At 39.0% G+C, this 25,824-nt stretch overlaps 1 protein-coding gene across 3 annotated transcripts in view; it reads left to right on the top strand.

Moving 5' to 3' along the window:
- The window catches only part of GLCCI1 (glucocorticoid induced 1), a 40,420-nt gene extending 14,596 nt beyond the window's left edge, over positions 1 to 25,824 (top strand). The window contains exons 4-9 of one of the 3 annotated variants that reach the window (XM_081930917.1): positions 7,482 to 7,568; positions 9,087 to 9,200; positions 10,581 to 10,733; positions 14,427 to 14,637; positions 22,173 to 22,293; positions 23,343 to 25,824. In XM_081930917.1, coding sequence (XP_081787043.1) covers positions 7,482 to 7,568; positions 9,087 to 9,200; positions 10,581 to 10,733; positions 14,427 to 14,637; positions 22,173 to 22,293; positions 23,343 to 23,694 — 1,038 coding nt within the window. In that variant the 3' untranslated portion in view covers positions 23,695 to 25,824. The remainder of the gene's footprint in view (positions 1 to 7,481; positions 7,569 to 9,086; positions 9,201 to 10,580; positions 10,734 to 14,426; positions 14,638 to 22,172; positions 22,294 to 23,342) is intronic. The other 2 variants (XM_081930918.1, XM_081930919.1) reach the window with 2 other exon arrangements.

The raw sequence follows: 25,824 nt of genomic DNA, 5'->3' as shown, positions 1-25,824 counted from the left end.
TCACTGAATATATTTTTATTTGTCCAGTCATTCAGATGATTAGGTGTGGTCCCCTTGCTGCAGATTTTATAGTTTTATATTGAGATTTTATAGTTTTGATTATTTTATCACTGCATGGTTTAATTTTTAGTGTTAGCTGCTCTGTGCTCCTGATTGGAGGAAAGGTGGAATATAAAAAAGTGAGTGGTATTCAACTCAATTGCTCTATCAGTGCAAGGACATTTAGCTGTGCAATGGAACTTCCTCTCCCACTCTCAGGTGCCCCGCCCCCTAAATCTGTTTTGGGAGTTCCCTCAACTCTTCAAAGCTGACTTGGGGAGGGTGCACATGGGATGGGGAACTTGAACTGTGTAAACTTATATCTTGCGCTTACTGAAAGAGTGCATTGGGTACCACACAATGAATGAATGATGATAATAAAAATACCTTGTTGAGCGTGATACTCCAGGTGAACAGTAGTGTTAGTTTGTAGAAGGGGAATAATGTATTTATCTCTGATTGTTCCAAATTATTCAGTGGAACAGATGCCCTCCTTTGGTTTGCATAGAACAGATTTGAAGAAAGATGTGAAAGGACTTTTGGAGTTGAGATTTAAATTTTCAACTTCAGTTATGGCACTGGTGAATTGTCATAGTAATTCTAATATTGTAATTGCATTGTATCTGTTTTGCAAACTGGAGATACTGTCGTTCTTTGTCTGTTAAATGGCCTAGCAAGACCTCAACATGTACAGTTGATTACCTCAAATTCTATTGATTTAACTTGGAGCTTGAGGGAACATGGTCACTTTGACCCATTTTTCATTTTGTTGGAGTCTTTCATGCTGTCCTTATTAATGCATTGGTCTGACTCTACATCAAGATCTGGCTATTGATTGACATAATAGTAGCTGGGAGTATTGGAAATACTGAGAGCCATTCTGCAGTAATGGAATGGTTAGACTTGCTGGATGTATGGTTTTAGGCACTATTATGTAAGAGGAATACAATCAATTATTACTTACTTGGGGTGAAATCATGTTTTCCTTTAACTACTGGTTAGCTTAGTTTAAAAGTATATCTGGGTTATAATTACTGCATTACTACTGAAAAACATGGTGAGCTGGTTCAGTTCTGAGTGTCAGTTCAGAGTATGGAGGAAGGCCATAACCCAAGCAGTGGGACACATGCTCTGAATGCAAAAAGTTCTAGGTTTATTGACGTTTCTAGTTAAAAGGATCGAGTAGAAAGGGATAGAAAAACCTTTGTCAGAGTCCCTAGAGCAGGAATAACCAATGTGGCGTCTTCCAGATGATGTTGGACTGTAGCTCTCATCATTGAACATTGGCTGTGTTGGCTGAGGCTAATGGGAGTTGGTCCATATCATGAGACCACTACATTGGCTACCTGTATCCTAGAGCTAGAGCATGGTGCCCTCCAGACATTGTTGGACTCACAATGCAATCACCCCCAGCAAGCATGTCCAGTGGTTGGGGATGATGGGAATTGTAGTCCAGCAACATCTGGTAAGTGTCACATTAGCTGCACACATCTGTTCCAGAGGGCTGCTGTGAATCAGAGTATACAATTCTGGGATAGATGGGCAAACGGTCTGACCTGGTTTTTATTAATTTTTATTCTTAAATAGTTTGCAAATTGCTTGAAAGGTAAAAACAAAATAAAATCCTCTTAAGGTGGCTTTTAAAACAAAATCAGTAGTCACAGATCTCAAACCTTTAATAAAAGGCAGCATCAGGAACAGCACCCATCCATGGGCAGCTTCCTATGTAGCTGAATAATTTTCATTTTTAAGAAATACTGGGCATGGTACCCCTTAAGGTCTTAGTCTCAGCACTTTCTTTTTAAATTACACACAAAAATCCTCATGGGCTCTTGTGTTCTGTTGGTGATTCACAATTTTTAGATTTTAAACCAGGAACTATCCTAGCAGTAAGCAAAAGAGTATTGACTGCTGCCTCAGGGGCCACATGCTAGTCCGTGTGGGGCACAGAGTGGCAGCCACCCAAGTATATTCCTCTGTTGGAAAACAACTGTGTGTAACACAGTTTACTAGACTGCTGCCCTTAAGGGCAGTTGAGGACACTGTCCTCTCATCAGTGTTTAAGTGAGATTAAATGGCTAGTTCAGTTGATTTCTGTATATTCTTCGCATGCCTGTCTTCTCCTTCATTTCTGGTGGTAAAATGTATTGGGCCCAGCCGCTTCTCAACACTTTTGTTGGGGATGGATAAACTATATTAGACCAAAATTAGTTTATCTCAAGATCATAATTCTGTATGTAAAAAACCCATCCACTTCAAAATGATCATGATTGTTCTTGTGCCTTCCAACCACCTAATTAATGGCCAGTCCCAGCTAATCCTGTGTTAAAAATAGACAGAATATCGTATATTTGGCCTGAATTGAGTGAACTATGCAAGTTACTGTTTGATAAACCTTTGAACAAGGACATAAAACTACTAATCTGATGTTTTACCACGATTATGGACATCACTTTAGTACTACAACACTAAAATAACATGACGGAGACCAAATTAAAACAAACTCCTGTGGTATTTAATCTGTTTTAATGGACAAAATAGGCTCACAAGACTTAGAAAAATTAAACTGCAGTTCAAAATTGTCTGTTTTCAAAGCAGTTAAATCGTTTTGTGCTCAAATGACCAAATCCAAAGTGTAGAATTTGGCACCTCTTAGCGATTTCTTATTTTGAAAGCAAATAAAGTGCTTTTCATTCTTCAGACTTTATATCCAGAGGGTAACCTGCAACCCAGATATGACTTGCAGCGTGATCTTATCTAGTGCCTGAAGGTGGTCACAAATTTTAATTAAGGTGTACTAAAAATATTGCCTACAGAGTCACTTTCAGGGGAAAGAACATTTGTTTCCAAAAGTTATATGCAAGTGAGATTACATGCTTCATGTTGAGTTTTGGATGTAATTATATCTTACCACTAACTGCTTGGAGAAGCATTGGGAAAATATAATACTTAAACTTTTTATTGCTGTCATAATAAAACATATGCCAAAATAAATAAGTTGGTCTTTTAGATGCATTTTAGGTGTTGTTGTTTTTTTGCTTTTTTGAGTGCTTTACTACTTTAAAAAGTGCTTTTTAGGTACATTTTCATTGATCAGTGACTGCATATTGCCCAAGTATATTAGAAGTCTATACTGCTAAGTGACATCAATTTCTTAATGAGACTGTTTATTTATTATACTTAATACTGTATCCTATTGTTACATACTGTAAATGTACAGTGCATAACAACAATAAAATCACAATAGATAACTAATCCCTATAATAATCATCTCCTGCCAACCTAGCAGTTCAAAAGCACCTCAAAGTGCAAGTAGATAAATAGGTACCGCTCCGGCGGGAAGGTAAACGGTGTTTCCATGCGCTGCTCTTGTTCGCCAGAAGCGGCTTAGTCATGCTGGCCACATGACCTGGAAGCTGTACTCCGGCTGCCTCGGCCAATAAAGTGAGATGAGCACCGCAACCCCAGAGTCTGTCACGACTGGACCTAATGATCAGGCGTCCCTTTACCTTTATAATAATCATAAGCAATAAAACAATATAAAATCAAATAAGAGTTCATAAAGTGAAAAAAGGTCGGCCAATTAAATTAAAAACATTAGAAAAGAGCAAATCCACAAATGCTTATTGAGTACAGATTTTGGCTGTACTGCTGATCAGGTTGTACGGCGTGACAACATGCATGTATCACCTTTGGAAGTCCGACTGGCAAATAGTCTTGCAAGAGATAATTAGCCCTCAAAAAAATATTGTTCCATCTGATGTCCTATCTGTGTTTTAATACTTTATGACACAAATAGCATTCTGAATGTGTTGGGAAAGCCATCTCCCTTTTGAGTGGCCAAAACTCTTCAAGCTTCATTATTCACCTAGAGGCAACATTTAGTACTCCACAGGTGAGTGACTGAAGTAGCTTCTAAGAAAATGGAATGTGGACATTTATTCAGTACTGTTTATATTGTCCGTTTCCTCTATCATGGAACTCGGGGTGGTGCATCTGGGATTCCCAGGCAGCCTTCCATCCAGGCACTTTCCAGATCTGGGCCTGCTTAGCTTCAGCAGCGTGGTTTCATCATGCGTCTTCATAACATGTCATTCAAACCTTCCATGTGTACAGTTTCTCTCCAAGTGGTGCAAGTAAAGACATGGGCTTTTAAAGTTTGTCCATATGTACAAGTTTCAGCATTTTAAAGAATGTTACAATTCATCTACAGTTGCAGATTTTTTACTACTTTGGAGATCGAAATCTTCAAAATTCTGTAGCCTTGACATGTGTATCAGGTAGCAGTCAATATGAATATATTGCAGAATCAGCATCTTAAATTATAATAATTGTTATTTTGGTTCTTAACAAAAAAATGGATTAAAAAAAAATTTTTTTCAGCTCACTTGCACCTTATTTTATAAGAGAATGTTTAAAAAGCTACATTTCATGACTAACACTCAATTATTGTGCATAGTGAAGGAGAACACGAGAAATTGTAGTAGAAGATAAAAGGACATCATGCATAAATTAGCTATTAATGTTTTGTAAAAAAATACTTGCTTTTTGCATGCAACAAAACCGTGGCTTAGTGCAGGGTAGACTTTCACATGGAGAAGGGCTGAAGTCCTAGTTGCTCCTAAGCATACAGTTGCAGGGTTATGTGCATTTCCCTGCAATCTGCTGTGTACAAGTTGCTATCCATGAAACACTTGACAACTTTTTCATTTTCTCTTATGTGGGCTTATGCACAATCATCAGCTACATTCCACTGTTTTCTGGACTGTGTAAAAAGTACGGGGCTAGAAGGTTGGAGTGATGGAACAGATCTGTGCCCATAGAACATGTTGCGTCTTGAACAAAAGTCCACACTGATGAAAGGGGTGGCATAGAAGGCCTTTGTGGCAGTTATGCTGCCTTTTAAAGGTGCACAGTTAGTGCTTTGAAAATCAGAGAAGCCCATTGTACAGTCATGAAATAGTGGGGGGGGGGCTGTACACTGTACCAAAACAGCTGCTGGTCCTCATTTTAATAGTTGCATGTTTCTTTCATATGTAACTTTAAAAATAAAGTATGTGTGTAGCATTTTTCTTCCTCATAATAGGTGTTGAGAAAATAGAATTTGGAGTTATTTATATGGCAAATGAGTAGAAGACTGAGGTAGTACTTGAGGTGGGGACGGAGATCTTCAAGGCTCTCAAATTTCAATTTTACAGTCATAATTTGCTAAAATCAAATGAGTTGATGCAAAAAAATTTTCTAGCTCATTGCTATGTTCGTTGAAAAGCCAGCCAGCAACTTGAGCTATAGCATTCCTAAATCTGAAAATTCAAATTTTCCACCTGCTTGTTAAAGCAATTTTGGGTTATGGTCCTTTTGACATGGTTGCTTTTAAAGGGCCTTATTGGCAATACTTTTCAGCCTCTGACACTTAAATGGGAAGACACTATAGCTCAGTGAAAAAGCACGTCCTTTGCATGTTCAGTCCCTATCATCACCAGCTAAAAAGATCAGATAGTGCTGTGGAATGTGAGCTCCCTTTAACAGAAGAGTGAGTAAGCAAGCTCATGCAACATATTGCATGTTTTGCCAGCTGGGGCAATAGCATTGTTATGGCTGCCTCTGGGCCGAGCTGCCTTTGTCTTGGTGTTTCTTTCACTGTCTGAAGGAAGCCAGATACTGCAGTGGCCATGCTGCTGCTGTGTTTCCTTCTACTACTGCCAGTCTGGGTGGAGTCTCTCTCATATGCACCACAACCACAGCTGAGGTCTGTGAATGTGCATCTGTCAGAAGAAAAGAGGAAGCCCAGAGAAGGTGATGATAAGAACCTTGCCCAGAGGCAACTTTTATGCCCCATTTTCAATCAGGGCAAGTGTTTTATTACAAGCTTGCTCTGTGAATAGTCAAAAATTTCCAAGCACTTTCTGAATATTAAATACAAGTAAGGGTGAGAGAAGCCACTCTGCTGCGAAAGGAATTATTGTGCCTGCAGATGAACATGTTAGTCCATTGTTGGGTCTGTGAAACCACTGAAATGTTAGAATCTCTTATATGTGTCTTTAGAAATGTCTCCAATTCTTCTGCATGATTAACATTTTAAACATATTACCCATTTACCATTTAACACAAATGACAAGTGGTGTAACCCATAGTATTACAATATAGATGTTAGCTTGATATCAAAAAGCTCAATGTGGTACTGAGTGAAAAGGTTTTGCTTTAGGGATAGTTCTGAATAAGATACCTTATTTCCAGTTCTTCATTTTCTAAGTCAAAACTGCAAATCTGACTTCTCATTCCCACAGGCTGACGTTTTGGCAAATTTTACTACAATATCTACTTCTTGTCCTTTTCCTTGAGCTAAATATTTATTTTCTTTATTTGTCTGGGAATCTGTATTTTGCAGTTGCACTAAAGCACTTCGCTTGTGCACTTCTAAACAAGTGCTTCCTTTGTTTTGAAGCTTTTCACATCTGCTTCTGTTCATGTGGTTCAACTTGCCTTAGCAAGCCACATTTTCAATATAGCAGATGCACTGTAAAGAAAAGTGGGGGATGTGGCAGGAGCACAGCTTGCAAGTTGCCAATATTACATGGTCTGTGTTATTGCTGTTTAGAAGTTTTTAATTTAGTTCATGTTCTAAGCATGCATTTGTGACTTCAGTATGCAGTAATGAAATGTGCATTTATCTAAAACAGTGCTCCGTGGTGAAAATGTTATTAGCAACATATGAAGGAAATTCTCTTGCATGTTGTTTGTAGAGAGCTATTGTCGTGCCTAGAAATGACTAGTTGTTTGAGCTGTGAACCAGGAAGTCTTCTGGTTCAAATGTTACCTCTGCCACAAACTCACTCGGCAGACTAAACTGCTTCTCCCCCAGTAACAGCATCCATCATTAATAAAGGATATTAATCCTATTTTAGGGCTGATCTAAGGCAGAGGTCCCCAATCCTTTGCTCCTATGAACACATTTGGATTTTTGAGCAAGGATTGTGAGGCACCACCCGCTCTGGTCACTTCTCATCCCCACCTCCAAGAGTGAGAAAAATATAAAGTGCACTTTTTCAAGGGATCCGAGCAAAAACCGGATCCAGTAGCATTAATCTGAGCCTTAAAAAGCACATAGACTTGAAAGAGGATGTGGGAAAGAGCATTACTCTTCCAGCTTCCTTCTTCAGTTCTGTCTACTGTTCAGGGTAGAAAAAGCTAATCACCCTCACCACCTGATGTTGAAGGGGGCAGTGCGGGGGGGCAGAGCTCAGAGGCTTTGGGTGTGCCAGGGGCAGACCTCAAGGGCACCATTGCGCTCATGGGTGCCACATTGGCGACCCTGCTCTAAGAAGATACATATGTGAAATATACATATATGCAATATAACTGTTAAATGGTGTTCTAACATAAGATTAAAACAAGAGCAAGTAATGGTGCCATATCATACTTGTTGGTTTTCGTTCGTTTAGACACCTAGCTGTTGGGCAGAAGAGGTATTAGAAAAGAGATCGCATCAGCGTTCAGCTTCATGGGGGAGCGCTGATCAACTAAAAGAAGTAAGTGTTTAACAGTTTGACAAACAGGAGGCCCTCAAGTCTCACAGGTTCACTGGATGTAGTTTGTCCATGGGAGCACATTCATGTTCTTCTCCCTTTTACAAACTCCCAATTTAAGGGTTTCTTTAATGTGAGTGAATGGAGAGAATGCATTGGGGAGTCAGTAGAGTTCTCTGTGATAATATTGACATAAAGCTGTGCTGCACTGTTTTACGTTATTGTGTGCATTGTTCCAAAGGTAGATAGATGCGTGATAAGAATCAGATCTGTCCCAGATTCAAAAATGTCCCCGTAGTGATGTTTGAAATATAACTTAGTATCTGTGACTCACATATTCTTGTCATTATTTGGCCACAATTAACATGAAAGCCAATTAATACATTTGGGTATTATATGTTAAAATTGAAATAATCATATACTGTCTGTACCAGTAATTCTTATATGCTCAGTTGACACCATAGAAACGGCACACTGCATATTATTGTAGATATTGTTGCTTGTATCCAACGCAGCACTAAGTAAATGCCTCTTCAGTGCAAGTATTCCAGCTTGCTCAGTTGGACACCCCCCCCCCGCAAGTCTCTGCTGAAATATGTTAAGAGGAGTAAAATGAACAAAATTAACACAGTGAAGAGCAAGAATAGGGTGGTGTTAAACACCTATTCACTGGGAACAATGCCAACATTCTTGATGGGTTTAAAGTTCAAACTGAAAATATATTCAAAAGGTGCTAAAAGTGTGATTGTTGCTTATAGGAGCAAGATCTACATATAATGTCACACATTCTTTACATGGCGAAATAAAATGTGCAGTTTATTTATTTATTTTTATATGATGCCTTTTTATTGGCATCAAAGCCTAGTTGATTTTTTTTTCTGATTAGCTAACATTGCCACCTGGCTGTTTGTTTTAAGAGTAACTTCAGAAAGCTATTTCAATTTACATATGCAAAAGAGCAGCAACCAGCAGTTTTTTTTCTGAGAAAGGTTGCATTCTAATCAATCCTCTCATCATTAGGCTTTTGCATTGGAGGACAGCCCTCAGTTGTATTTGGGAGTTCATCATAGACTCTATTAAAATCCACTGTTGTAAGTACAGTACACAGTTCTGTCTTAGAAGGCATGTTCAGAGCTAGCTCTGTAAACAGGTCAGAATTAGTGTATCTTTTTTCCAAGGCAGATGTGTGAATTACAACATTATGTTTTTATGAACATTTAGATATGGTTGTGATTCTCAAATATACCTCTTTACCTTCTCAGAACAATCATAGAAAGCAACTTTTCATGTTAAGCTAATAGTTAGTATTTGGAAGAGAGCATTCATATCAGGGCAGCTAAATTCTATGCAAGAAGCAGTAATCGTAACCCATGTTTATCTCTGAAGTGTGATATTGTAGTTTTGTAGTTAGTCTTATTTGTATGGCAGGTGCCTTTCCTCCCCCTTTCAGCTAGACTCAAGATGTGCGCATTGTCAGTTACACGCCTTCTTTTATTTGATTTTGTCTCCTCTTCCTGCTAGATTGCCAAATTGAGACAGCAGCTCCAGCGCAGTAAACAGAGTAGTCGTCACAATAAAGAAAAAGAACGTCAGTCGCCTCTCCATGGCAACCATATAGCAATCAATCAGACTCAGGTAAGCAGACAACTGAGCTTGTTCAGGCAGCCTTCAGAATTAAAAGTGATCATCCTTTTCCACTTTTGAATTTCTGTCTACAGTTAAAAATGGATTCCATAGTTATGAATTATAAGGACGATTTTATACCTGTTTTAATTCATGCAGGAAAAATTAGTGACAGGTTGTTTAACAAGCCTGGAAAAGTTGGGGAGAAATCTCCTGTTTAAAAATAATAAATTTGCAGCATTGAGTTCACCAGAAACAAGGGTTAGGTTTGAATCCTGACATCCAAATTACTCACTAAAAGCAGTCAAGGAGTGTCATTTTCTCAGCAGCAACAACCATTTATATTATTTATAGTCACAGTTATTTGACCTTGCTGTCCTCCTGTGGACTTGTGATGTTTTAAAAATGCTAATATATCACCACCTGGTTATTCAGTCCTGCTGACCAGGGAGGTCCTGTTTATCTTTGTCATTTTACTCCCACTGAAGCAGCATACTTGAACCATCTTATTAGTCACAGACACTTTGCTAGAAACCCTCGTTTTAGGATTTAAAAAGTGTTTGCGCACCACAAAGATTCAGCAATATTTTTAACCAGTTGTACCCCTTTTCAGTACTCATTATTCACATTTATCTGCAATCATTTTTAGAACAGGATATAAAACCTCCTGTGCAGTGGTTCCCAAACATCCCCCTCCTCCATGGACCACTTGAAAATTGCTGGGGGTGGGTCTCAGCAGTCCACTTCAGTATTTCTCTTCAGCACAGGCCCTAGGGCCTTGTTAACTAGTTCAGTAATCTGCTGCTGGTCAAAATGCCCTTATTTTCCATTGTCTGGGGGTGGGGGGGAGGTAATTAACTGCAGGGTCAAGTACAGATAGTCTTGACTGGTGCACAACCATTCTGCAGACCACCTGAATGGAGCTCACAGACCACCAGTAATCAGTGAACCACAGTTTGAGAACCTTTGCTCTAACAAAGACTCTTGATAAGAGGTCTGTGTTTATTCAGCCCTTTCGGATGTGGGGTGAAAAATACCCATTACTCCCATACCTTTGGTGCGGTGGCTGCACATTTGGCTGTTAGCATATACCGCTGGATATGTTTAATGTGTTTGGTTTTCTGATGTCATGGATGTCACAGTGTTCCTTGCAAGTATTATGTCCTTTTTCTTGAGCCAGTACACTGATCACTTTGATAAGCATAGTACTGAGCAGGTAAAGCTCTATAAGAGTAGGAACGTAATCTTTTCTTCCTTTTCATCAGAAATCTAAGATGCATAGCTCTTTAATATTTCTCTACCTTCAGATGAATGCACAGCTCAAACTTTCACATCATAAATTCTCCTGCCATAAGTTTAAAGCTAAATTTGACATATCTTTTGTCTTTAAAGGCTTCTATATCAAGATCAGTCCCTATGCCGCTCTCAAACATTTCAGTGCCAAAATCAGCTGTTTCGCGTGTGCCGTGCAATGTAGAAGGAATAAGTCCAGAACTAGAAAAGGTGTTCATCAAAGAGAACAGTGGAAAGGAAGAAATGTCCAAGGTAAGCTGATGCTAAGCATGGTTACTTTAAGCTGCATAATATAGAAATTGAATGTAGAAATGTGTGAATCTGTGCAAAATGACTGAACTAATCTCTGAGAGCATAAATACTCTGCATGTATTCATATAAGCAACTAATATAGTTAGTTTCAGTTTTACAAAGAACCTGGTAGTGTAAGGTGGCAAAAAAACACTAAATATATACTACTGCATTTAACTACTACGATGGTGGTGGTGGTAAAGTAATCCAGGCATCTTGTGTGATTGGTATTTTTAGAGGTTAGTAATTCGAATAAAACAGTGCAAGAACTGATCTTAAAACACTCAGAGTGGTTGAGACAATTTTAACTAGGCTGAAATCTCCTAAATACTGCTTTTTACACCATTTCCCCACAATTTATATTACAGTGTCATTGTCACTGTGGCAATAATACCTCCCAAAATTAAAGTGAAAAATAAAATGGACATACTTGTCCTCTTAACAATTTATTGCTGGCTGTTCAAGGTTTAGGTCTCTGAGCTCCTGAGTCCTTATGCTCTGATCAAGCAGTACAATGAGGAGGAACTATGTTGATTTCATTAGGACTCCTCAAAGTTTTAAGTGATTTACTGGATTTTTGCCAGGGCTTCTGATGAGAGGCAATACTGAGCTGAAAAGAATCCCCTTTCCAAAGTTACAACTAGATCCAATATTTCTCTTCTTATCTCCAGAATTAAAACAGAGAAGTCACAACTGAAGAAACTATATTTTAGAAAAGTATACACATTTAGAGGTGGGGGAGTGTAGGCGAGAGTTCATACGTCAATATATTCAGTACTCCATATATGCAAATAATTTCTGTGTTGGATGAAGGCTACTGCCAAGACAGGGCTTACATGTACTATATTGCCTTATATTTCTTCATCAACTACTATATTGCATAATGTGCTTTTTAGACACTTGAAAATATGCCTGCTGAATAATTGGCACTTAGTATAATTTGATCTGCCCAATAACAGCAATTCATGCCTCATTTTAGGTCATAGGCTTTAATAAGCTCAAAGCTTCGTGTCCCATGCTCTCATGAGAGTTACTGAGAGATCATTAGCTATTGCTGACATCACAGTATGCTCTCTTCACAGGCATAATTGTTATTCCATTAGTAAGCATCCAGCAGAATGCAGAAAAGTCTTGCAGAAAATGCTGAACGGCACAGGTGCTTTTATATAAGTTTCTGGGATTTTGTTACCCTAAATTGAAAGGAGGTTATGAAGTAACTTATATTTTAAGTAGGACAGCAAGCCACAGAATTGCAAAGTAGGTAATTTCATAGGCTTACAGTTTTTAAAATTTTGGTTCTGTTGCTTTTGTTACGCATTATGATTGAGACAAAGATAGGCATATATGTACAAATATATAAAAGTCTGCTGGAGACACAAACACAGCAAAGCATAACATTAGTTAACTCAGACCTTTTCTTCTAGCATGCCCTCATAGGTAGCTTGGCTTTGTGTCAGTTTGCCAGCTTGGCAGAAGACGTCAACACTACCTCTGGGATGTATGAAACCTTCCCTGGTACAGCACACTGGTGCCAGCTGGTGCTGATGGAGGAAATGAAAATGAGAGAGCTGCTGCAGCTCCTTTATGTTTGAGTTTTTAAATATTTTGTTTAAAAAATAATTATTTATTAAATTTGTACACTGCCCTTCATCAGTAGATCGCAGGGTGGTTCACAGCAAAAAAATGTAAGATAAGATACAAAATACATAATAAAAACAACAACAAACCAAACCATTGACCTCCCCCCGCCAAACACATTTAAAAGACATAGACTGTTAATAAGCCAAAGGCCTCGTTGAAGAGGAACTTTTTCGTCTGGCACCTAAAGGTGTATAATGAGGGCGCCAGGCAAAGCTCCCTAGGGAGAGCATTCCATAAGCAGGGAGCCACTGCAGAAAAGGCCTGTTCTTGTGTTGCTACACTCCAAACCTCTCATAGAGGAGGCGCATGGTTCTTTTAGAACCATTAGATCGGAAAGCCCCCTGAAGTAAATGGTTTGGGGTGGCATGTTGCTACCACCCTTCTGGCATGTCTGCTCCTGCAGTTTGTGTGCGCTCAGAGGATCAGTCTTTAAGTGTTACAAATGGAAAGCCGCCTTGAAACATTGCTTATTTGACAGCAAGACAAAGCTATTTTTATACATTTGTTGATGCCATTTAAAAGCTTTTGAGGGAAAAGTACTTAATGGAAAAACTTCAGTCTTTGTTTCTAAATCAGCCGAAAATGAAATGCCTTGAAGAATTGGAAAGCCCATATAAAAAAATGAAGTGAAAATAGTGTTCTGTAACGCTAGAGTAATGTCTCAAACACTTACAGGATGTTGAACAAGAAGGCATTTCCTAAGCTAAATCTTACTTTCTGGAACTTAAGCCTTTTGTGTTTCTCTCAAAGGGAGTGCACATCAGTGTATTAGAATTTTCTTCATTACAGCTTTCCAGGAAAGCAAAAATTGCTGTGATCTTAAGGCAGAGTCAGTATTTTTGCATCACTCTTCTCTTTTGTCAGTATTTTCTTTGCAATGTGATGCCTCTAACTTTGCAAATCACAATTTAATCTGTGTACTTCTTTTTAATCAACTTATTTACTGTGTTTGAAAGAATTACTTGCTATGTTAATCAAGGCTGATGAGATGGTAGCTGAACAGTGGTATGAATAGGCTGTCAGTAATTCACTTCTAATGAATGACATGCCTATGGTGAGACCATCATAAAGTTTGATATTTCTTTTTAGAAAGATTCCCAGTGAAAATGTAAGTTGTAAGGGAAAAAAGACTGCATAACTGTTTTGTAGAAAGCATGGAAGAGCTTCACTGCTTTCTTTCAACACTTTCTACCCTGAAAGCAATAATAAACTCTTCTCTTAAGAAAAGAGAAACTAGTTCATGGAAAAAATGAAGTCTGAGTTGACCCCTTAAATTACTGCTGCCTGCCCTTTATGACAAGATCCCAGGGGACTGTGCTTTAAAATTAGTGTTTGTGGGGTTTTTCCTCTCTCGATGTTGTTGGGGGGGGGGAGAATTTTAATTGTCTTTAATTGTAATAGGGATAGTCCTAAGCTGTGTGACATTTCCTGTCTCTTTTGAAATTGCAAAATGTCTTGTTCTTGTTTCCTTTAGTATAAAAATGTAAAGGGACCCCTGGCCGTTAGGTCCCGTCACGTTCCTATTTATCTACTTGCACTTTGCCGTGCTTTCAAACTGCTAGGTTGGCAGGAGCAGGGACTGAGCAACAGGGATTCGAACCGCTGACCTTCTGATCGGCAAGCCTTAGGCTCTGTGGTTTAGACGACAGCGCCACCCACGTCCCTTTAATATGGTTACTATTAAATAATGCCAAACCATTTGTTTAGTAAGCATAAATATCAGCATGTGGCCTAATGGCTGAAGTGTATCTAGCCTTGATGTTTATTTAAGGATATAGCTGCACGTTCAAGTGACTAGAATTTTCATGCAGTCTCTTGCACTAAATGAGTTGATGAACAGTATGCCATTGTGTCACTTGCCTCCTTTTGTAAGAAGCTGACTTCCCTCCCTCTCCCAAGGTCATTTCTGGCTTGAAAGAAATTAGCACAGGTCAAAGTGCCCTCCAGGTCCCAGACTTCACTCTGGGGCAGGAGTTTTCACTGTGCCTTTTAAGAATGTTGTTTTTGCTGCAGCCCTTGGATATTCCTGATGGCCGACGAGCTCCCTTACCTGCTCACTATCGTAGCAGCAGTACGCGTAGCATCGATACACAAACACCTTCTGTGCAAGAGCGCAGCAGCAGCTGCAGCAGCCATTCCCCATGCATTTCTCCTTTTTGTCCTCCTGAGTCTCAGGATGGGAGTCCTTGCTCCACAGAAGACATGCTGTATGACCGTGACAAAGGTGAGAGTCTATTTGAATAATTGGTTCATGGCTTGCTTTTGTTCTGCTGTACTGTCATTGTGCTTAAATCAGATTTTTGATTTCATTTTATTTTGTTGTGTTGGTGTGAACTGAAGACTGCTCATAATTGTTTTTGCTTGTTTACATTTGTTTTCCCTTTTGTTTGTGCAGTTTCACAAACATCTTCCATAAATGTCAGAAGGACACAGCAAATGAGCTTAATTCTTTATGAAAGCTATAGTATGAAAAGTTAAGGAAAAGCATGAAGTGAATATTTTATAAAATAGTGTGACAATTATTGGTGAATCCAGAGTTTGTGGTTGCGGTATCACTGTTATTGGTCATTTAAAGGGTAAATTGGGAAGACAATAATATATTTGAGTCTAGTGTACAAAATACTATGGCAACAGAATGACTTGTGGGAATGAAATCAATGCTGGTCATGTTTCACTGTGTGTATTTAACAGAGTAATCCTATGCATGTCTACTCAAAGTAAGCCCCATTGAGTCCAGTAGGAATTGATTCCTAGAAAAGTGAATATAGCATTTTGCAGCCTTAAAAGTCTGGCAGCGTTCTCAGTTTTTGGCAAAGTCAATGGTTTTTTGAATTTTGCAATTCTACTCAAGCATAAGTGTTGGTGGTGAACCCAGAATTCAGCATGATTAGATTCTTGGTTTTCGGTCTCCTTTTTTTTAGACCTACAGTTTTAGCCCTTAGTGGCTGCAAACAGAAGCTTAGAAGTGTATGGCCAATGCTTGGTGACAGTGCAGAAACCACAAGGAGTGGGGAGTGGTTTCAGTTTTCTGCAAAGCTGCTTGGTTCACTTTATAACTATCAGGAGTAGAACAGATTATGCACAATCTGCAAATACATGTGTCTGTTTATCTTATATACCCCTTTTCCTCCATGGAGCTGAAGGACACGTGGGACATTTCCAGCTGGTTTTCCATTTGCACACTGACCAGGCTCCTGGCTGCTTAGTCTCAGCAAAGTTGATGCACCATGTGCTTTCAGACCATGCCTTGGGATCATTATTTTGCTTGGTTTGTGGAATTAATGTAGGTTGTAGGATTGAATATGTGCATGTATTTTTAACACTAGGTGTAGGCCTCCTGGTCAACATGAGCTGTTTTAAATTAAGAATAAAATAATGAAGTCTCTCGGTTTACAAATTTTTAAAACAGCAGAAGGGGAGTTCTCCATTTAAGTATTGTACAAAAACAAAAAACGCCTTGTATCTTCCATCCTTTTCCCAATTATTTTTAGAGTGCTCCAGCTCTTTCTTCTTTTGTTTTCCATCTTTCATGCTAATTTCTGTTTCTGTATTGTTAGTGGCCTGGCCACATTCTACCTTTATTTTTTCATATTTGTGCACATCATTTACAATTAAAGCATTTCCTCACATGCCTCATGTTTTTCTTTCTTTAACTTTCTTTCCCATCTGTAGCCCTGCCTGATAATCTCCCCATCCATTTTCTCTCTTTCATGAGGATTACAATGCATGGACACTTCCTCAACCCCCACATGTGATTTTGCTGTCTTGGCTCTAGTTTCTTTACTCAGTTGGAGCCAGACACAATATTTTTCCATGAAGGGACCAGACATTCTTGAAATGGGAGAAAGAAAGAAAAAAGCCTAGGGATTGTGACTTACACAAGGTGTCCTCCAGATGTTGGAACTACAATTCCCATTATCCATGACCATTGACTGTTAGTTGGAGCTGATGGGAGTTGAAGTCCAAAAACATATGGAGGAGAGATTTATAGCCTGGCCTGCCTTTTGGATATATGCTTCATGGTAAACTAAGTAAAGATCATGATCTCACTTTGAATTTTATTTTATTTTTTAAAAAATATTCTATCCCACCCTTCATCATGAGCAATCAATGCTAGGTGCAATAAAATAATGTAAAACTACCAGACATTCACAAATACTCATACAATAAAACAAGGACAGATAAAAAACAAATCAATAGATAAACAGTCTATAATATATAGCTATCTACATCTAAGCACCCAGTCTAGACACTAACAACCAGTAAATTTTTGGATGGTCAACCATCCTTTCAACTGGTATTCAAAGGAAACAAGCAAACAAATAAACCTTAGAAGGGAAAGCATTCTAATTATGATAATAAAATAAATGTAATTAAATGATTCTGCAGTTCACAACACATTCTAATTAATGAAGAAGAAAGGCACAGCAGTACTAATACTTAGCAGCAAAAAGTAAAGTCCATTATTGTCACTTTCACATACTAGAAATTGGGTTAGCCAACGAGGTATCCTCTCTGCGTTTTGGACTACAGCTCCTATTAGCCTCAGCCAGCATGGCCAGTGATCAGGGATGATGGCAATTGTAATAAAAAGAAATGTGGAGGGCACCATGCTGTCTACCACTATATTAGCTCTTTGCCACCACAGATCTTACATACCCCAGCCCTTTTTCCAAATTCGATGTTGCCCTTTGTATAGCTAAAACTCAAGCATTCAGCCCACCAAACCCAGAGGTACTAGGCTAAATCACCTCTAGAAAATTCTGGTAGGTTTCCTTAGTTTCATGCTCACAGACCTCATTCAAATGCTTGTTGAATGATTAACATTTGTTAGTTGGGGGGAAAAAATAATATTCTGCAGAACTTTAAGTCCATGTCTGTGCATTTTGCCTGTAGCCATTAAGATATGTTTCAGCAATGTCAGCATTTGGTTTTACAGAGAGGGCTTCTCTTACTTAATGACGTCTGAAATGGTGAACACAGATAAGAGTTCTTTTGGAGTTGATGTGATAAGTGCATTCGATTGAAGGTCACAGTTCTTCATGGTATCTACACCTGCACAGATCCAGCTTTGGGAATGCTCTAGAGCAGAATGCCTGAAAATTAGCATTCACATCTACTCTTTCTAAGAGAGAGAGAGAGAGAGAGAGAGAGAGAAGTCTTGAAGGATTCACAAAACTCTTTTCGGTAGGCAGAGCTGCCACAATTTTCATTATCTTGGGTTATCTGATAATGGCTGATTTTATCAACAGTTTTAAGAACATATGAAGAGCAGTGTTGGATCAGAACAGAAGCCTGTCTAGTCCAGTCTGCTATTTTGCACAGCAGCCTACCAGATACCTATGGGTAGCCCATAAACACCACATTAACACAATAGCACACCCCTGTTTGTTCCATAGCAACTGGTATTCAGAGGCATGGTGTTTCTGTTCTTGGAGGTAGCATATAGTCATCATAACTAGTGGCCATCACCTTACCCTCCATGCATTTGTCTCATCCCCTTTTAAAGCTGCATGTTGGTGGCTATCTCCACAACTTGCAATAGCAAATTCCATGGTTCAACTGTGTTAGGTGAAAAAGTACTTCTCTTTGTCCTGATAACGGAAAAGCCGTAACATTTCCTTGTATAGAACTGACTCTTGACAATTTTTGTTACCCTTTCCCTCTCTCTCCAATGTCCTTTCTGAAGTGTGATGACCAGAATTGTGTAATAATAATAAATAAAAATACACCATGAACTCAAGATCCTTTTCCTGGCCAGTCACCACCAGCTCAAACTGCATCAGGATGTATGTGAAATTAGGATGTTTTGCCCAGATGTGCTTCATTTTACACTAACATTCAACTCCATTCACCATTTTTATGCCCAATCAGCGAGTCTGGAGAGTTCATTTTTGAGCCTTCGGTACCCCTCTTTTGTTCTCCCCACCTTGAATAATTGGTTATTGCCCACTAACTGAGCTACCTCCTTCCTCACCTCTCACTCCAGATAATCTGCACTGGTCCCAGTTTAGATCATTGGAGATCTGTATTTTTGGGTTAGCCAGTCTCTGATGTGGTTACAACTTTAATTGCTGTGCATGCTACCTTAGGATGAATCTGATACTTATTTTCACAGATGGTTACCTGTTAGCAGGTACCTCTGGAACAAGGCACAGTTTGATAAAAGGCTGTGCAGATTGCTCACTAGTTCAGTGGTCCCTTAAAAAGTACATTTGCCCCATCAACTGTGTTGTGTGCTTAATTAAGTACAGAAAAATAATGGAGCATTGAATAAAATAATCATTTTGGTTTGTATTCTAGACCATGTGTGATTTTCCCCCAATGCATTGTGATATTGCGAAATGTAAACAAGGTACTGCAGAACACTACGTTTTCCAGTTAACTTAAACAGATAATCTATTTTTTCAGAAGAGAAAGTTTGTTGCTATCAATCCAGACAGTATTATGTGCTAGTTCCAGGAAGCTTTCTGGATGAAGTGTTCTTAAATCTCTGAGCAATTGTTAAAGAAGTATGGCCAACTGTACTTTCTGCTTTGTTTTAACTGTTGAAAATCACTGGCTCTGTTTTAATTAAGATGGTGGGAGGATGTCAATTGTTACACCTTTCCTATCTAACCTATTCTATCAGGCCACCAACACTGGCAATCTTTCATTTGTGGAAAACAGTTGCCAAGTTTGTTTATTCAGTCATAGGTATTTGTACCACATATGCAGAATTCGCAACTTCATAGAAACATGGGGAAATTACTAAAGTAGATTGATCTAGGTTGGCATTGTACTGTCGGTTAGGAAGCTGCAGAAATGTGTATTGGAGTACACAATCACATTATAATATTGATTATCAGAAATACATGTTTTAAAATACTTTTTTATTAGGAAGAAAGCCAGACTAATCATTGTTAGTGATTATAATTTGATCCTGTCCTACTGTACCGGAAAAGCATATTTGGTACCACATTTAGTGGTAGTTCACAACTTGTTTGCATAACAGAGCTGGCAATTCCTTTTATTGTTGAATATTTCCCCCACTTCGCGTTCTAGAGTTGAAGTTCCCAAACTACTAATGTGAATCCCACCTTTGGCAGTTTAATCTCTGTTCAAGCCATCTGCCACCTCTTATTTTAGGGCTCTTCTGTGATGGTTCAACCTAAGCAGTTGATTAATGTACTGTATCAGTGTTTTGGAAGGAGACCATTTCAAGTTTGAATGTCTTATGCTAAAAAGGCATTTAAAATAATGCCCAAAGGTTCCGTGCTCTGTTGTTCCCTGTCGTAGGGCTTGTTTTCTTCTCCAGCTAAATTTCCATTATACTTTTCAGTCGTAAATCAGCTTTAAGCTGGACCTGACTGTGTTTCTGAATAAAAAATGGAAGTTAATAATTGATCAAGCATGGGGAGAGCTAACCTGCTGGCCAGACACAGACCTGCTTTACATTTCTAAAGCATCTTTTCTTTTCTGTCTAAGTCTGCGCTTTGACCACAGGCTCCACTGCCGCTCTTTGGATCAGATCAGCTGTTTACTTTACATTTCTATAAAGAGCTGCTTAAATAGGTTGAAATTTTCAAAAGAAAATGAACATAAAGTCTGCAAAGGGAACCCATGGTCTGCTTTGGGATGGGAGAGTGATCTTGCACAGCAGGGGGTGGAGAAAATGTTAATGGCACCTGTTGTGTGTGTGGAGAAGGGGAGGTGAGGAAGGGCCCGGCTGGCCTTGTGATTAGAAGCAGTTTTATTGCATTAGAAGTGCCAGCTCCACAGGGTGCCAGTGATTAGAATTCAGTTTGGTGACCCCATGTGCTATTTACAGCTGGAGGGTTCAGTTTTGAGACCTTGCTCCACAAAGAAAGATACTGGTTTTCAGCCTTTACTTTCTGAATTTTTAAATTAAATTTCAGTTCTGATAAGTAAAAATTAAAAAACAACCAGCCTTTGACACTGTTTGTTAGCCATCTATTGAGCACAGCGCCTCTTAAGTTAGTGAAAACTTTGCTCACTACTCTGAGGTTCCTCCAGGGTTAGTTTTTTTAGGACTAGCTTTATGTGAAAAATTAAATTTTGAATGCTTGAAGGGGGGGCTCAGGGAACATACAGGGTTGAATACACACAAGAAAGAAAGGAGGGAAGTTTGTGTGCTATATATGGTTAGGGAACTGAAGGATATATAAATGAGCCCGTGGACATTTCATAGTCTTTACCCAGTGTAATTGGTCACTGGATTATGTTAGAATGATTTAATTGAGCTGTATAGGTAAAAAGTTATTACCAGCAAATTCCAGTGAACCATCCAATTCTGATATTTTTGTGGGTCTACTCAGAGCAAACTTTGATTTCGAAACCACAGAGGAAGACATTTTAAGGGGGGGGGGGAGGGAAACAACAAGAGAAATGACACTCAACTTTTCAAAAAACAACAGCAGCATTTAGAACTTGTATTTATCCTTTTATGGCTTTTACTACTAGCTTTCAGGGAACTTTATAAAGTTGTTGTTGGCAGTTCCTCACACTCCTACTTGTTTTGGAATACTTACTCATAGTTCCATAGAGGGAATGCAGTCCTGTATTCCCCTAGATAGTGCTGATGTTGTTTACGTGGCCATGTATCCTAGGATGAGAAAGAGACCAATCTCTACGGCCCTTTCTCACCTAGCAGCCGCCATTCCATCAGGATACCTGGAAAGTCCCCATTCCAACTATTATTTCTTGAAATCATGAGTCCTCAGCTTTATAATAATTTTATATATATTCTAGCAGGCTAAGTGTTGCCTACTCCTTCGCAACTCTTTTTTAAAAATTAAAAAAGCCCTGTTCCATTACTACAGTCTATGAACAAATTTGAGCTTTTGGTGAGTTCAGGACTTTATAACCACAAGATACAGAAAAAAGTAAAAAGGCTCTGAGAGGTGCCTGTTTCAGCCTTTTGATCTTAAAAAAGTGTAAATGTTTTGGGTCTTTGTCTGAAAAACATATGCAGGACATTTAGGAATGTAGGAGTGCTGTCCAGCTTGGCTCATGTAAGTCCAGTGGTGAATTTTAGGAGGTAGAATGGCGCCCGAGCTCTTCGTAGGTTTCTGCTGTTGTGATAAATGGTATTCCAAGGTGAAAGAAGGGTTACCAGGAACAGCTGTACCAATGTGTCAGCCATGAAAAGCAGGGATGCAGAGAAAGAATAGCCCTTTCCTGTGTTCCAAAGCTCACATACACAGCAGATTGAAGATCAGCATCTGCATTATATATGCCCTTGGTTTTGTTTCCTTTTTGGTCTTTTCTGTGGGTGACATTACTGTGGACAATATTTTTAATGCCTTCATATTTCAAAAGCTGCTTACGAGCACTTTCCAATTATTGTGTTTATGCTTTGACAAGACACAACGGAACTTTACGTTATCATTAACCACTTGCCCTTCTTTGCATATGCTGTACATGTTGCCCTGATCATTTACATTTTTGAAATGCATAATAAAGAACTTATTTGTTTCCAGGATTACAGCTCTGCTTTATTCAGTCTGTAACATTCTGGATAAAAAGATCCTCCCATTATGTGCTGCTGTATGGTAGATTACTGCTCCTCTAAAGCTTTTATTCAGAAGAAATGTGCTCTACCAGAGTGTTGGATATAGCCTGCAATAAAAGAAGCTTTGTGACTTGAAACAAACTGGCATTAACAGTGAAGTTGTGCAAAAGCCATGGTGTTTGGAAATCAAATTTAATTAAAAAGCACTCTCAATCCCTAGTAATACAACTGCTTTAAATTTTCAGACAGTGGGAGTAGCTCACCGTTGCCCAAGTATGCCTCCTCTCCTAAACCCAACAACAGCTACATGTTCAAACGAGAGCCCCCAGAGGGATGTGAGCGAGTGAAGGTCTTTGAGGAAATGTCGTAAGTAATGCCTTTTATATCAGCTGGATCTGCAAATGCAGGAAACCTTTTTACTGGACCTTTTCAACTGCAGATGAATAAACTACTCCAGCTGATGAGGGTTTTTTCCCTTCTTCTTCTTCTTTCAGGAGCAAACCACTCTTGCCAATTTTGCACAGGCAAGAAGTTGAAGTGTTCCTGTCAGCTTGCGGGGGGCGGGGCCGGGAATGCAACCTATTTGTTCTTGACCACATGACCCAGATGTATAAAAGCACAACCGAGGAGGAAATGCAAGCAGAGCTATGGTTTCTTCAGTGTTCTAAAAAGTATTTTCCAGCATGAGTAAAGCTGTCTTTATAATGATACCAGTTCAGCTTTATTTTTTTAGCCTTTGAAGCTGTGAATAACAGCCGTGACCAGAGTTATTTTGGTAGCATTTGAGTTTTGGTCTTTTTAATTGAGCTATGCATTTTGGGGAGTGGGGGAGAGAACACAGTATGTATGTAAGTACATACATGCAGGAATATCTTAAAGTTTGGCCAGTTTTATCTCCTGTTTTGCTCTACAAGGAAATAGCATGGGACTAATTTAGACTAGGACGGCATAGACATATTGCTTGGGAAAATAGCTGAAACCAGATGCTGGTAAAAAATGCTTCCGGATCATTAATAGAGGATTCTAAAGTGAATGTAGATGCCTTGCTGGACAAAATAGAGATAAAGAAAAAAGGACATTGTGCTATCATTTCACGTGTGTTTGCTACAGTGAGTTTTCTATTGATAAATGGCACATTGATTGATTTCTGATGATATGGTTTGTGCATCTGAATCCTTTAGGGAAGGGAATTGTGGAAAAGTCTTACCTCTCTGGTTGCTTTTTGCATGTATATTGTTTATTGCTGTGGATCAGTCAGCTGACTACCAATATGGAAGATGTTTGCCCATTTGTCAAATAATCCCATTTCTTGTCACTCACATTCTAGCAACATACAAAACTGCCAACCCATGCTAAGTTATCTGCAAATGTTCAAGTATGTAACTTTAATTTCTTTTTCAACCCCTTTGTTTTAGGACTCGTCAGCCTGTCTCAGCCCCTCTCTTTTCATGTCCTGACAAAAACAAGGTTAATTTCATCCCAACCGGATCAGCTTTCTGTCCTGTAAAACTTCTGGGCCCTTTACTACCTGCTTCTGACCTGATGCTCAAAAGCTCTCCAAACTCTGGTCAAAGCACAGCTTTGAGTACTCTGACTGTTGAGCAGCTTTCATCTCGGGTCTCTTTCTCCTCTCTGTCAGACGACACCAGCACAATGGACCCTACAGAGGTTTTAGTACAACAGCCATCCCAGCAGCAGCCACCACAGCTTTTGCAAGATCTGCAGTCCGAAGAACACTCCTCTCCTCAAAATTATGTGATAATCTAGATGATAATCTAGATGAGCAAAGGCAGAGGGACGGTCTAAAACTCAACTGCATGAGTGGCACTTTTCTGGAACAAAACAAAGCTACTTATCAGCATCTTTCTGCATTTCAGCACTGTTCTTGGCAGGGACAAAAATGCATTCAGCATTTTTGTGTTTGTGTGTGAGTTTGCAGGGGGGGGGGAGCAGAATGCTTGCAGAATCTGTGTATCATTAAGCATTTTAAGTGGAGACTATGCATTTCATAGAATGTTTGACCAGATTAGTACTTTGTCCTGTGTTCTGTTTCAAATTCTACAGTATAAATAAGCTCTATATCAAACAAAGGTTGCCTGTCTAAATAGAAAATGTCTTGCTTTGTTGTATTCTATGGAAAATACTGTACTTCAGGATTATGTTTACAATTTATCCAGGTATTTATGTTTTGAACTTCTGTAATACATACAATGCAAAAAAAAAAAAAATGGCCACAACAGTTGCACAGTGTCCCCACCCTATATGGCCTAGCTTCAGGTACTTCTCTCGAAGTCTAAACTCAGGTAACTTGGAATGTATATCATATTGGGATATAAAATATTTTACAGCTAAAAAGCTAAAGAGGGATCATCACTCTTCTGCCTTTCCTTATTTTATGCATTAATATTTCCTCATTACATTCCACTTTCTTGGAAAAAGTGCATTCAGATCTAGGGGGATACGAACCCTGGACATGGGTGAACATGAGGAGAACCAGCAGATCTGTGGTGTGCTGCATCACATTGTCATGTGGTTACAAGTAAAACAAAAAACTAAACTGTTGCATTTGCCATCGTTTCAGCGTGTAAATTGTGGCATTTTAAAGTTTCAGGTGTTTGCACAGTTAATGACTGTTAAGCTGTTGTGAATAAAGTGTTCAGTTTTAGGCTGCACATAAGAAACATTCCATGACGTGTGTGTGAGAGAGGCTCTAAGGCAAGAATGTTTTCGTTTAATTTCAGCAAATTCATTCCCCCCCTCCCCCCAGGTTTCAGAGGGGGTGGGTGGGAATTTCCTCACGCGTTTGCATTGGCGAGTTATAAGGACGTGAAATGCTACTGTTACCATTTTAGGAGTCTTAATTAATGTTTAGTTTCTCTTTTGGAGGAAATGTTCCATTCATATGCTGGTTGCAAAAAAAAAAAATATCTCGGGTTTTTGACAAGCAATGATAGGTGAACTTTGTTTTATTTGTACAGTGGGTATTTTGCATCTGAACTTTAAAAAAATCTCTTAAAGCGGCTATGAGGTTTTGTAGAAAAAAAAACAAAAACAAAAAAGAGAAAGAAAGAAAAAGAAAGAAAGAAGCAATAGTTTTTAAGTCATGTATCTAATCGAAGCCTTTCTTAGTACCCTCTGGTTTAGGCCCATTGGCAGGTAAATTTAGTTTGAAGGTGGGCAGGCAGTGCATTCGCTTGTCTTCAGATGCTGCATAGCTTAGAAGCCTCCAGTAGTGTTACATTACAGTAGCCCTGGAACTGTGCGAGTGCTGCTTTCAGAGAGAATGAACCTGCAATACAAAGAGGGACCCCAAAGGCAAGAGACCCACTCAATATTCTTAGCTCTGTGCTTTCAGTTCAGTGGAAGTACCTTTATGCAAGCCTGTTCTAAGAAAGCCTACTTGCCCCTCTTCAGGAACTGAAAAGATTAAGACTGCAGCTGCTGCAGCAGCAATTTATACTCTCTCCGCTACTACTTTTGTGGAAGAAATTTGGGAAATAATAAAAAAGGCCTCAGTGAAAAGTACCTAAGAAAAGCAATGAAATATACAGCACATGTATGTTGTTGCAAGATGAAGCCCAGTTTCCTTCCTATCATCACCAAAGAGTTTGGTAATAACCTGTTAGGAAGTTAGACCGACAGCCTCTTTTTCAGTCGCTGTGTGACTGTAGGAGCAGGCGGAGAGCGGAAAGCTTAAAAGATCTGTTTTGTCTTTTGTTTTCACAGTATTTTTTTTAATACAGCAACAGGCATCTTTAATCTTGCTAATCTCAGGCCTTGGTGGAAGCACTATATAGTTTGTATGTTAATAAAGGGTAAGGGAAAAAGCATCCAGTTTCTTGTGACCTAAATGTGTGTTCTTTGAAGTTTTACATTAAAGTTGACTATGACAGTACA

This window comes from Podarcis melisellensis, assembly GCF_964234715.1.
Source record: "Podarcis melisellensis genome assembly, chromosome: 12".
In the NCBI taxonomy this organism is placed as follows: domain Eukaryota; kingdom Metazoa; phylum Chordata; class Lepidosauria; order Squamata; family Lacertidae; genus Podarcis; species Podarcis melisellensis.
The sequence above is the reverse complement of the archived record's forward strand: the minus strand, read 5'-3'. Positions and strand labels throughout refer to the sequence as shown.